General features: G+C 46.4%; 1 protein-coding gene across 4 annotated transcripts in view; it reads left to right on the top strand.

The window, feature by feature from the left end:
- The window catches only part of SLC12A8 (solute carrier family 12 member 8), a 149,717-nt gene extending 147,063 nt beyond the window's left edge, over positions 1-2,654 (top strand). For all 4 annotated transcript variants that reach the window (XM_055397487.2, XM_055397568.2, XM_088837697.1 and 1 more), the window contains one exon: positions 1,463-2,654. In XM_055397487.2, the coding sequence (XP_055253462.2) occupies positions 1,463-1,625 (163 nt within the window). In that variant the 3' untranslated portion in view covers positions 1,626-2,654. The remainder of the gene's footprint in view (positions 1-1,462) is intronic.
- The last annotated feature ends 10,267 nt before the right edge of the window (positions 2,655-12,921 follow it).

The raw sequence follows: 12,921 nt of genomic DNA, 5'->3' as shown, positions 1-12,921 counted from the left end.
TGGCCTCGTCACAGCTACTGAGCGATACCTTGTGGTGACTGTTCGGGGGAAAGGACCTAGAAATCATGACCATTTAAAAGTAGAAATTGGTTGCTGTGGTTTTTTTTTTTTTCTTGTAATTTTGAATTTTTCACAACTGTCACTGCAGATGCTCTTCAAAACCAAAGAAGAATAACACTGTAGGGTGTTTGGGGCAAAGAAGTTTGGGTGTTTTACTTCCTCTGTTAAACCTACAATTCCCAGACTTATGTAAAATTAAGCCTGACCTTAGAGAAGCTTTCTTTCCTGAAGTCTCAGCAACTGCCCAGGTGAGAACTCAGGCCGTTCTAGACTAGGAAATGAAGTGTATTATTTCCCTGAACTCAGAAAAATATTATGGTTTGACCTTAAACACTTGTTGACTGGTATGGCATTTCTGTCACTTCTTAACCTTACTTCTTGCACATTCAACCTTTATAGAAGTTAGTTCATTTCTCAGAAAGCCCAACCCCTCTAATTTAGATATGTTCTCATCAAGTGGCTGCAAAGCCTTAGTCGTGTGATCTGAACTCCAATCTATAACAGCAAGTTTTTCTAGTCAGTGAAGCTTTCTGCTTAAGTTCCACAGATTTATAACAAGGTTTCTACCTTTTTTTTTTTTAACAACTATCGAATATATTCCTTATTTAAACAATTCAACATAACTACCCACAAAGTAAAGGTTTAAGAGGAAATCTATGCCTAAGGTGATTTCAGGACCTAACACACTGCAGCAACTAGAAGGGTGTTGAGAAGGTAAGGAGATAGAAGTGGAAGGAGGTGAAGAGGTTTGCCTGAGGCTGCCAGGCTGACTGGTGACAGAGCTGTGACTGTCTTCTTTGGATATCCTGTTTGCCAGGCTCGTCTTTCTGCTGCCAGCACTTTCTTCACGTATCCCTAACATTTTTCTCTACCAGTTTCTTCCAACTCCAACTCTATGTGGACCTTTCTCTGACACTGGAGCTCACTTTTTGCCTGCAGGCCGGCTTGGTGCCAAAGCTTTTATGCTTTACTGCATAACTGCTTACTCTGTAAACCTTGGCTGTTCCTCATTCATCTTTCTTTCCGGTGAACTAAAGAGAAGGTTTTTCTTTTTATTCGCTTCCACTTTTTGACCTCTCCATTCCATTATTTCATTTGACAGAAAGGCAAAGTAGAGCTATAGAGCCCCAACACCACAGCATTTGGAAGATTATCTTTATAGTTTTATACATTTCTGCTAAGGAAGGGAAATGTCACTCTTTATTTGATACTTATTTCTAATACTTTGGATTCATGAAGTGTTGTACATAGAGCTTTCAGCAGTTCTCTTGTTTAATACGTATTAAGTAATAGGCACAATGATGTTTTGCAAATCATTTCTCTGGCCTAGAGAAGATTGACTGCCAGTGGTTAGTACTTTGGTCTTTCCGTCTGACTGTCCCCCATGTTTCTCTCACCAAAGGAGCTTGCGATCCCCCCAAGAGCAGATAATTTTGGCACCGTCCCTGACCAGGGTTAACATGGAGATGACTCAGCTCACCCAGGAGAACGCAGACTTCGCCACTCGGGATCGCTACCACCACTCCTCCTTTGTGAGCCGGGAAGAGCTGATGCCTCAGTACTAGGTACCGAGTCCTCAGTACTAGGCAGCCCAGAACCCTCCCCTTTTGGAGCTGTCCAGGGTGCAGTGGACCCAAATCCCAGAACCTCTGTGGAGCTGGTTCTCCTTGGTAAGAAACTCGAAGACCTGTCCCCTCCCCTGCTGTTTTGGATAATGGAAATGAGCATTCTGGTCTGGAGAACCACATCTAACCAGGTTTCCACTGCAGTGGTGGTAGCCCCTGCAACATGCGTCCAGTCTGAAGAGCACCACATGGACACCAAGACTTGCAGGTGTGGAGAACCAGGCCAGATTGCTTGTTCTAAGGGCCACAATAAATGATTATTTTAAGCTTTATTATTTATTCCTTGAATAAATAATATGTTTACATGGTTCCAAACCCCAAAGTGAAATCATGTATACAATGAAAAGCCTCCCTCCCATTCTTGTTTCTCATCTGCTCAGTTCCCATCTGCAGCACCAGAGAGAACCACTGTTCTCAGGTACACTACCTGCATTTCGTTATGAATAGAGAAGCAAATAGGAGTGTGCGGTTTTATTGCTCCCTTTTCCCCCACAAAAGGTAGCATATTATACATGTGCTCTGCACCTTGCCTTTCCCCTTAACAATCTATCTTGGAGACATTTCCATATCAATACACATGCAGTTTCCTCATTATTTTTCATTGTATGAATGTGCTATAATTTATTTCATCAGTTCTACAGTGATGGCATTTGGATTGTTTCCAGTCTTTTGCTATTACAGTCAGTTCTGCAGGGAATAATCGTGTTCATATGTACAAGCATAATGAATATCTGTAGGATAAACTCCCAAAAGTGGAATTGCAAGATCAAAGGGGACATGCATTTGTAAGCTATTATTGTTTAGTGAAGGTCTTTTTAATTAAAAAGTTAAATTACCAAGAATTACTTAATGGTGACTCACGTTCTCCAAAGCATGTGTGGTGCCCCATACTCCAGACACCTCTGCAGCTGTTTTGCAGTATGAACACATGAGGGGACAGGACTATTTTGGTTCCTTAGTGTGGCTTTCCTGGGGGCTCAGATGGTAAAGAATCTGCCTGCAGTGCAGGAGACCCGGGTTTGATCCCTGGGTTGGGAAAATCCCCTGGAGAAGGAAATGGCTACCCATTCCAGTATTCTTGCCTGGAGAATTCTATGGCCAGAGGAGCTTGGTGGGCTACAGTCCATGAGGTTGCAAAGACTCGGACACTACTGAGTGACTAACACTTTCACAACTCACTTTTTCTAGTGTGGCATTCATCACAGGCATCCAGTCTAGGGGCCATGGCAGGGGCTGTTCCTGCATGAAATCAGTCCTGGCCCAGAATTGGTGGTGTCACCACTGAGCGACGAAGGGACGTACTGTTGGGTCATTCTGACTTCTTTCTTCTGTAGTGCGTGCTAAGTCACTTCAGTTGTGTCCAACTCTTTGCGACCACATGGACTGTAGCCCACCAGGCTCCTCTGTCCATGGGATTCTCCAGGCAAGATTACTGGAGTGGATTGCCATACAATCCTCCAGGGGATCTTCCCAGCCCAGGGATTGAACCTGTATCTCTTAGGTCTCCTGCATTGGCTGGCAGGTTCTTTATCATTAGCACCACCTGGGAAGCCCTTCTTCTGTAGTAGAGTTTCTTGAAGTCAGTGCGCTAAGAAACCAGGGAGGTTTGTTAAAAGTGAAGATTTCTGCAGCTCAGTCCTAGAGGTGAGTTTTGGGGTGAGTACTGGACTTTATATTTTTAATGAGTGCCTCAGGTGATTCAATGCAGGTGATGCTTGGACCCCATTTTGAGAAACACTGACCAGTTGGATGAAATAGGCTTAAAGCAAGTGGGGGCAGGGATGTCATGATGAGGGGCCGTTAGGTCTCAACATTCTTCCCTAGAAAGTGAAGTAGAGTTTATGGTAACTTCACAATGACATCTAGTTTATAATTACTGTTTTTGCACCTTTGGAGTTAAATGCCAGACTTCCAAACATCATTAGAAACAATGGAAAGAAAATAAACGCTGAGTTAACTATAGGTCTATGGGAAAGCATGAAAGACAGTGTACTCATGAAGGGCTGAATTGGTGTCTCTGAGGGCCTTTTAAAGCTGAAGCTGCGCTAGATTCCTGTGGCTGCTGTAGCAAATTACACAAACTGAGTTGCTTAAATCAACAGAAATTTATTCTCTCCCAGTTCTGGAGACCAGATGTCCCAAATCAGTATTGCTGAACTGAAAACAAGGTGGCAGCAGAACTGTGCTCCCTCCAGAAGCTCTCAGGGAGCATCTGACCCACGCCCATTCCAGCTTCTGGCAGCCGCTGGCATTCTCTGACTCATAGTCACATCATTCCCTGTTTAAGGCCAGTGTCTTCTAAGCTCTTTCGATGTGACTACTTTGCCTTCCTCTGTGTGCACACACCTCGGGCTTCTGCCTCCCTCTTATAAGGAGACATGTGATCGCATTTAGTGGGTTGATCTCCTCATCTCAAGAGCCTTAACTTCATCACACCTGCAAAGGCCTTGGCGAATGAGGACACAGTCACAGTAACGGGTGGGGATGGGGGCCCCCACTTTGGGGGCACTGTTTTTCAGCCGGTCACAGAAGGCTTTAGTGATTCTGCTTTTGGCTTTTTTGAATTCTGCATAACAAGATGGAAGAAAGTATCCCCTCTGATAGAGATGATCCTGGGTTTGGAAACCATACACAGCAGAAGATTCAGGTATCCAAGATGAGAACTTTCCCAGATGATTGATTTTATGGAAAAGGGTGAAAGAAGAATGGGTATGCTAGAGAATCCCAGCATTCTGCTCGGTGTTGTGAATACTGAAAGGAGTCTCTCACACAATCTAGTGTGGGAGGCAGACACTCAACCCTGGAACCTCTAATTAGATCCAGATGTCTTATATTTAAACAAAACTATATTATATAGATAGTAATCAGTAAAGCAGTAATGGAGTGATGGATTCTTAGGCTGAACTCCCCAGAAAGCAGAAGTCTATGTGTTATTGCTTTATTGGTGGGGTTGGGGGGGTTGAGGGGGTACATCCAGGGAAGGAATGAGAGAAAAGAAGAGGGTGGACCAGGTGAGAAGGCATGACGTTGGGTTAGTGGCCCTTTAGCATCATGTGCAGTGGAGCACTTGGTCTCTGAGGACTCTTCTAAGGGATGGTAGGAACACCTGTCTTATGACCACCTTGCAGAGGGAGGGAAGGATGAAAATTCATCCACTGGTTCCTGTTCCCTACAGTCAAAGGGTAGCTGGGAGGGGCATTAACCCCACCCCCTGCACTTGTGATTTCAACTTGTGTGAATACCTAGTGAGTTTCTGCAGCAAGCGGCTACCCCATGGGCATGAGGCATGGTTGGGTTTGTGCACATGAACTTGACTGGAGCCCAGCATTACTTCTTGCTGTGGTGGTGGCTAAGGTGGACCAGCCGCAGCCCCAGAATCAGGTGGGGCAGAGAGAATCTGAGGTGGCATATAAGAGGTACCATGTACTGTCTGTGTATGACAGAGGTCAGCAGTAAGTTCAAGTTGTCAGAGAGGTGAGGCAGATGACACTGGATCATTTAGAGAGAGTTTGCTTGTATAGAGAATGCTAAAAATGCCAGCACAGTCAGGATATATGGCAGTGAGACTAGCAACATTTTCTTAAAAAGGCAAAGGGTCAGATTCCTAGACTCAAGGTCTTAACCAAGGAGTGTCAAGTTGTAGGGGAAAACATCTGAATGAGTGAGGATTGTATTAGATCTTCTGGGACCATGAATGCCTCCCTTCAGGCCACACTTTCTTTCAGTTTATCCCTCTAATGATCCATCCATCCACCCATCCATTTAACCATCTACTTATTCATCCACTGATCCTTCCATTCACTCAAGCATCCTCCCACCCACTGACCCACCCATTGGTCTACCCATCTACCCACCCGTGCATGACTGAAGCAGTGGTACACAGGCCTGAGACCACCTCACCTGAGTTGAGTAACTGATCTCGGAGCTTTATAATGTAAAAATATGATCACAGGCCATTTAGGAAGAAATGAACCAACTCCTCAGTCACCCCTGTCAGACTTTCAAGGTGAGTACTGCTCAGTTCTAAAGGATTCTTGAACTCAGGACTGGGAACCAGGACAGGGGTCATTTTCTCAGATGTCTCTGGGAATCATGCTAATAAGTTCTCTGACTTACGTAATCAATAGAGAGCATCATGCACAAATGATTCTAAGTCAGTGTGGAGGTCTGAGGTTCAGGATTTCATCATCCTGCCTTCCCTCCAGGTGTCTGATTGAGGGAGTATATTAAGGATGGAAAACACCATGCTGGTATGGTGTAGCTGATACCAGAAGGCTGAAGCAAGACCTGTAATGTCTAACTTTCTTCCTCTTGAATCTAAGAATCTGCTTCTCCCAGACCCTTGGATGAGGAGCTGGAATCAGGGCAGAGAATGACCAGCTGGCCCCATTCCCAATAACACATGGACAGAGATCATAAAGTGATCACCTGCTGCTGCTGCTGCTAAGTCGCTTCAGTCGTGTCCGACTCTGTGCGACCCCATAGACAAGGTTCCTCTGTCCCTGGGATTCTCCAGGCAAGAACAGTGGAGTGGGTTGCCATTTCCTGCTCCAATGCATGAAAGTGAAAAGTGAAAGTGAAGTCGCTCAGTCGTGTCCTACTCTTCGCGACCCCATGCACTGCAGCCTACCAGGCTCCTCCATCCATGGGGTTTTCCAGGCAAGAGTACTGGAGTGGGCTGCCATTGCCTTCTCCAAGTGATCACCTGCTACCTTTCAACTCCAGGGCCTGCCTACTCATGAACTGTGGCCCCAGCTTGGACAAATCAGACTGGTGTTCCCCCTCCCATGGGGAGGAGCTAAGACTGACCAATGGGCTCTTGAGGGGCGAGGGGCAGAGTGTTGCTTCTGCTTCTCCTGGTGGGAGCTTGGCTTCATCTTCCCCATGGAGAAGGAAAGTGAGGAAAGCTAAAGGGATCCCAGTAGTAGTGACAGCAGTGATAGAGGCAGGCACAGTATCTGTGAGTAGACCGAGGAGCTCTCAACCACTCTGACAGTAAGTAGTCAGGGAGGTCTCCCTGGAGGAGGAGATATCTGACCTCATTCAAGCACTTCATGGGCAGAGCGGAGGGGCAGGACATTTTCAATAGAAAGGTCAGCGTGATCAAAGGCATATGGGACTGAAGGGTAATTGAGGGCTTCCAGAATGTTGGGGTGAGGCAGTGCAAAGCAGGGGAAGTATTGAAAAGGCAGGCAAGGGCCAGGACCGGAAGGGGTTTGTACCACTCTTTGCTGAGGAGTAAGGAGGGGAGTCTGAGAGTGATGATAAAAATCCACCCTCAGCATTGCTCGGGCTTTTCCAGAAGGTCCTTGTGAGAATCCAGTGAGTGTGCTCCAGGCTCTGGAGCCACCCGGCTTCAGACATGGTTTCTGTTTCTGCTCTCCCATGGGGGAGGGAAGAGAGGGCCAGCGGGGTCATCCCCCCTGAGATCAGAGCGTGTGGGAGGAGGGGCTGAGGAACCAGTTCTGAACTTTGCCTCTCTGTGAGAGGTTCACAGAGCCCCTCACCCCTCCCCCATGCTGAGGACCAGTTGTCCCAGTGCCTCGTGGGTGTGGACAGTGAGGGTGGAGGGGGTCCAGTGGAGATAGGAGCCAGACAGTTAGAGCAGCCCGTCCTGGTGTGTTACTTTCCTGTTGCCGCTGTAACAAATCACCATCAACAGTGGCTTACTGCAGCACAGAAGTACTCTCCTACAGTTCCAGAGGTCGAAAGTGTCAAATGGGTCCCACGGGCCTAAAATCAAGACATCAGCAGGGCTGGGTTCCTTCTGCAGGATGTAGGGGAGTGTTTCTTTCTTCACTTTTTCCAGCTTCTGGAGGCTTCAAAGCCAGCAATCGGCAAGCCCATTTACCTGCTTCTCTGCTTCTGCCACCAAATCTTCTCTAACTCTCCTGCCTGCCTCTTCTGCTTTTAAAAACCCATTTAATTAGATAGGCCCACCTGGATAATCTAGTATTACCTCCCCATCTCGAGATCATTAATTTAATTGTGTCTATACAGTTCCTTTGGCGATTTTTTGTTGTTATTCAGTTGTTAAGCCATGTCTGACTCTTTGGGACCCTATGGACTGCAGCATGTCAGGCTCCCCTGTCCTTCACTACCTCCTGGAGTTTGCTCATACTCATGTCCATTGAGTTAGTAATGCTATCTAGGGCTTCCCCAGTGGTTTAGATGGTAAACAGCCTGCCTGCAGTGCAGAAGACCTGGGTTCGATCCCTGGGTTGGGAAGATCCCCTGGAGAAGGAAATGGTAACCTATGCCAGTATTCTTGCCTGGAAAATTCCATGGACAGAGGAACCTGGCAGGCTACAGTCCATGGGGTCATAAAGAGTTGGACACAACTGAGCAACTTCACTTTATTTTCTTTCTAATGCTATCTAACCATCTGTCACGCCTTCCTCCTTTTGCTTTCAAGCTTTTGCCTTTGGCCATATAAGTAACTATTACATAGGAGCTGAGGCTTAATACCTGACCCTCTTTGGGAGTCTGGAGAGCTGGGGAGACACTGGAGGGGCACAGGGAAAGGGCTGGAGTGTAACCTCAAAGTGTCCAGCACGCAGTCAAATGACTGCTGCAAGTTGAATTCACGAATGCTGAGGAGATACCAAGTGAGGAAGAAACCCAGGCAACTTCTTGAAGGAAGTGGGTGGTCAGAGTACATGGAAAGGCTCACGAATGAGGTGAGCCAAGACAAATAACGCAGAAGGACAAAACAGGAGAATGTAGATCATCCCTTCTTCCATCCTTTGACCTTTAAATGGATTCCTCTGAGAGGGAGTTTGGTATAGTTGCCAATTCATGGGATTTAGGGCGAAGATCTGTGTTTATCCTGGCTCCACCATTTACTAGTTCTGTGACCTTGGGTAGGCTTCTTAACCTCTCTGTGCCTTGATTTCCTTCTCTGTAAAGTGGGAATTATAATCCCTGCCTTCCTCCAAGTGATTTTGTGAGTATTTGGGGGAGGAAATCACGGTGGAGGAGGTGTCATGGAAGTGTTCTCCCATCAGCGCTGCTGATTCTGTGTCACTTACTGTGGGCAATATTGAAAGAAAACAAATCCACAGGAGCTGCAGTGGTTCTTGGCATCTGCTAGCTTGAGGTCTCAGAGCAGGGTGGAGTCCACTTGCTTCAGGAGGCCCCGCTGTATCTTGTCAGCAGCAGACAAGGTGGGCCCCCTTCTCCAGACACCAGCAGGGGCTCTGTGGCAGGTGTAGTCTGGGTATGGGGAGCTGGCAGCCACCACTTGCTGATTTCAGTTCTGCCTCCCCCTCACCCCCCTCAGCTAATCAGACTCATCTGGCCATGACCCTATACCACTGCTCTCAGCCTTCCTTCCCTTCCCAGAGCCTTGGGAAATTTTTTTAAACATCAAAAAATCTATCCCACTCTCAAGTTCAAGGTAAAGTGGAATTCGCTCAGTTATGTTCAACTCTTTGCAACCTCGTGGACTGCAGCCTGCCAGGCTCCTCTGTCCATAGAATTCTCCAGGCAAGAATACTGGAATGGGTAGCCATTCCCTTCTCCAGGGGTTCTTCCCAACCCAGGAATCGAACTCAGTTCTGCCTCATTGGAGGCAGATTCTTTACTGTCTGAACTACCAGGGAAACCTTCTAGAGCAAATAATCCATTTCTTCCTATATCTTATTCCCTACATATCCACGTGGATGCCCAGGAAGAGAAGATCAGAAGCAGTGGTTGCATGGGCTTGATTAGCCCATACTGTTTGTACTTCTCTGCAGACAAAAATGCAGAAGTCTGTATTTACCACACACTGTTCAGCATCTCTGCATCTGGGAGGTGTGTCTGGGCTGCTGTGAGGGAGCTCACAAGCAAAGATAGATGTCAGTTTGTTGGTTTGATGCAAGAAGTGGAGACGTAAGCCCTTGCCTCTTGACAAGGCACTCTTCTTAGGTGGTGAGGGGAAGGTCACATTCAAGTAAAGGGTGAAACAGATGGCAGAAAGGCCCACCAGCATCATGGGGTCCCCAGCTGGCTCTGCTCCTGGGCATGCAGCCCATCTCACAGCATCAAGCCTGGCACCCTTACCTGTTCCCTGGGCTGCTGGGCCAGGGTGAATGGAGGGCAGAAGAATAGTTGACTGCTCACCACCATTCATTGAGGTGAGGGTGGCCACAGCTTCCTTCTAAAAGAGGCAGAGCATTTCTCTAATGGGAGTCTCTTAAAACAATGGAGAGCCTGGGTTTTTCTCTTTTTTAAAATTGTTTCTTTTTTTCTCCAAGTTTTATTCCAAGAAAGAAAAAGGGGAAAAAAGCAGGTAAATTGTGCTTCTTTGAAAACACACACATGTGTGTGCATGCCTGTGCACTTTCCTGACTGTTTGTGTCAGTTAGAGATGCCTCTCTGTAAAAAGAAGCTGGACTCACCACATGTGAAGACGGGGTTGAAATATGGGCCATGTGGTCTCTATCAGATTCACTCTGGGCAGCCCTGAGGGTGAGTGGCGTTTCAAAGGATTAGCAATCATTCCCCAGCAGCCAGCAAGAGGGCTCGATGAACGCTGATCTGTGCAATGTGACATACACCATATGTGTTAAGAGGCTAAGGTTCAAATATGAATCCCAAGCTGAAAGTCACAAGGACAGACACAGTGGCAGTGTCAATTTCTTTGACTGAACTGCTTGGCAAGTGGGCAGCTCTGTGTAATTCTGTGTGTCTGTATGGGCCAGGATGGGCTTGCTGCTGCAAGAAACAGCCCTCGAGTCTAAAGGTGAGATCCCACTACAACACACTTTGAGGATTGACAGCATCATTGGGATAATTTTATAAGGCCTTTCAAGATGCTGATTTGAAGGAACAGCACAGTTTATTTAGGAAGATTATGTGTATGTGTGTAGTGAGCAGCTGTAGTTTTGGTTCTGTGCATCTTTTATTCATGATCTGTGTAGCTTGTTTTTTGCTCAACCAGACTGAAAGACCTTCAGTAGTAGAGGTGTGTCTTTAGTTATAAATCATCCCAATTCATGGCTTTAAGTATTTTTTATGGCCTTGTCAACCCATCCATCTCACCATGGATTCATTCAGTCACTCACTTAGCAAGTATTTAATGAATGTGTAGAAGCCACTCTTTTTGATTCAGAAACTGTGAAACCAGATGACAGCACTTGCTCCCTCAGTAGCCTGCAGCTCAGTTTGCAGGAGTGATCTAGGATGAAGAAGCAGGAAAAGGGCGCAGACTTCTGAGCTGGCCAGGAGGAGAGGAAATGGGATTTGGAATAGACTGCTGTTGGATGGTTCAACCAAAATGTTCTGAGTCTCATAATCATTCATCGTATTTTCTTATGGACTGAGGACACAGCATCACCTCTTCTCTGAAAGTGAAAGTGAAGTCGCTCAGTCGTGTCCGACTCTTTGCGACCCCGTGGACTGTAGCCCACCAGGCTCCTCTGTCCATGGGATTCTCCAAGCAAGAATACTGGAGTGGATTGCCTTTTCCTTCTCCAGGGGATCTTCCCAACCCAGGGATCGAACCCAGGTCTCCCGCATTGCAGGCAGACGCTTTAACCTCTGAGCCACTAGGGAAGCCTAAAGGTGATGGTAAAACATTCCTGATAAATACAGTGTCCTGGGAAATCTTCACATCTGTTTTAGAATTTGTCATGTTACCCAAGACACCCAGTCTGAGCTTGTTGTCCTCATGAGCAGTAGGAGCCTAAGAGATAGGGGTAGACCCTGTTCGATGATTCCAGGGACAAATTGGGGGATCCCATTGTTCCATCACACAGCTGCATTCCAGAGATGAGGGTATAAAGGCTTATTTCTGAAACTGTGGTTCTCAGCTCATCGACAGAAAAAATGACCTGGGATTCTTGCCAAAATGTAATTTTCCCAACCATTCCCAGACTTACTAAATGAGAATTTCTTGGGTGGGACCTAGGATACACATTTTAAAGTAACTGCTCCCCCAGATGATTTTCTAAAGGTTGAGAAGCACAGGTGGAAAAGTTTGGAGCTCACCCAAATTTGAGACCTGTCTTCTCCATCAGCTGCAGGCTCTGTGACGGGCAGTAGCATTCCCAGGCCCAAGCTCTGTATGCTGTTTGCTGGTGAGGCGTGCTGGTCCATGTTGGGACTGGATAAAACAAACTGCAGGGGGCATTTCCCCATGGACCACATCGATTGGCCAGAGACAAAGCATGGCAGAACCTCCTTCCACTAAGAACAGGAGAGGTGGGCTACATGACCTTGGTGTGGTATGCACAAGTGTGTGCATTTGCAGCTGTGGGTCTATTTGTAGCCCTGAGTATACAAATTTTGTTCTCTCTGTTGTTACAGCCCCTCCCCCTGACCTTGCAGCCCTGCCCCCAACTCCTTCCTTCCAGTCCCGCTTGCATCTGGAGTCCTGCAATTCATGGTCAGTCCTTATAAATAAGAAAATCTAAATAAATAAATAAATATATAAATAAAAAAAAAGAAAATCTTCACTGAGCCCTGTGTTCATTATCTCATTTGAACCTCAGAACAACTCTGTGAAGTATTAGTGTTCTTCCCCCCATTTTACAGATGAAGGAATGGAGGCTTGAGAAAATTAAGTAATTAGCTATTATAGTAAGTGGTAGTACTGGATTTGAATTCACACCATTCATTGTTCACAGTCCCATGGAGGCCAGCCCAGACCCTAAGTCCCCAGCAGGTCCTCCTGCACCTCTATGTTGGCAAACTGTAGCCCTGTAAGCCAAATCAAGCTTAGAGTCTGCAGTTTTAAAAAATTGAGGTGAAATTCATATAACATAGAATTAGCCATTGCAACCAATTGCCTGTTTTTGAAAATAAAGTTTTATTGGTACACAACCAGGCCCTTTCATTCACGCTGCCTTCCCACTACAATGGGAGAGTTAAGTAGTTGTGACAGAGGCCACCTAGTACACAAAGCCTAAAATATTGACTGCATTGCCCATTATGGAAAAAGTTTCCTGACACCTGCTTTAGAGGGTTTGATTTGGACCCAGGCCCTTGGGAGTGAGTTTCCTTAGACATCTCTATCTCCATGAAGAAAGGCCTCTCCTTCCTGAAGATAAATTCCTTCTGTGCTGGATGCACCTCCAGGACCTAACTCCTCAGCCTCCTCCAATTTCTCCTCCATCCTCCTCTCTCCACCCACACACAGATCAGTCCTTGTGCCTGATCTACTGGCTGGTTGGTATCTATCTCATTTTTTTCTTTCCCTGACAAATGCCTGGTGTAGATGGTTTATACCTGGACATTTCACTTTCTCCCC

The sequence above is a fragment of the Moschus berezovskii genome, chromosome 1 (assembly GCF_049115385.1).
Source record: "Moschus berezovskii isolate FMDL1 chromosome 1, NW_MosBer_1.0, whole genome shotgun sequence".
Lineage (NCBI taxonomy): Eukaryota > Metazoa > Chordata > Mammalia > Artiodactyla > Moschidae > Moschus > Moschus berezovskii.
Note: the sequence above shows the minus strand (reverse complement) of the source record. Positions and strands in the feature narration are given on the sequence as shown.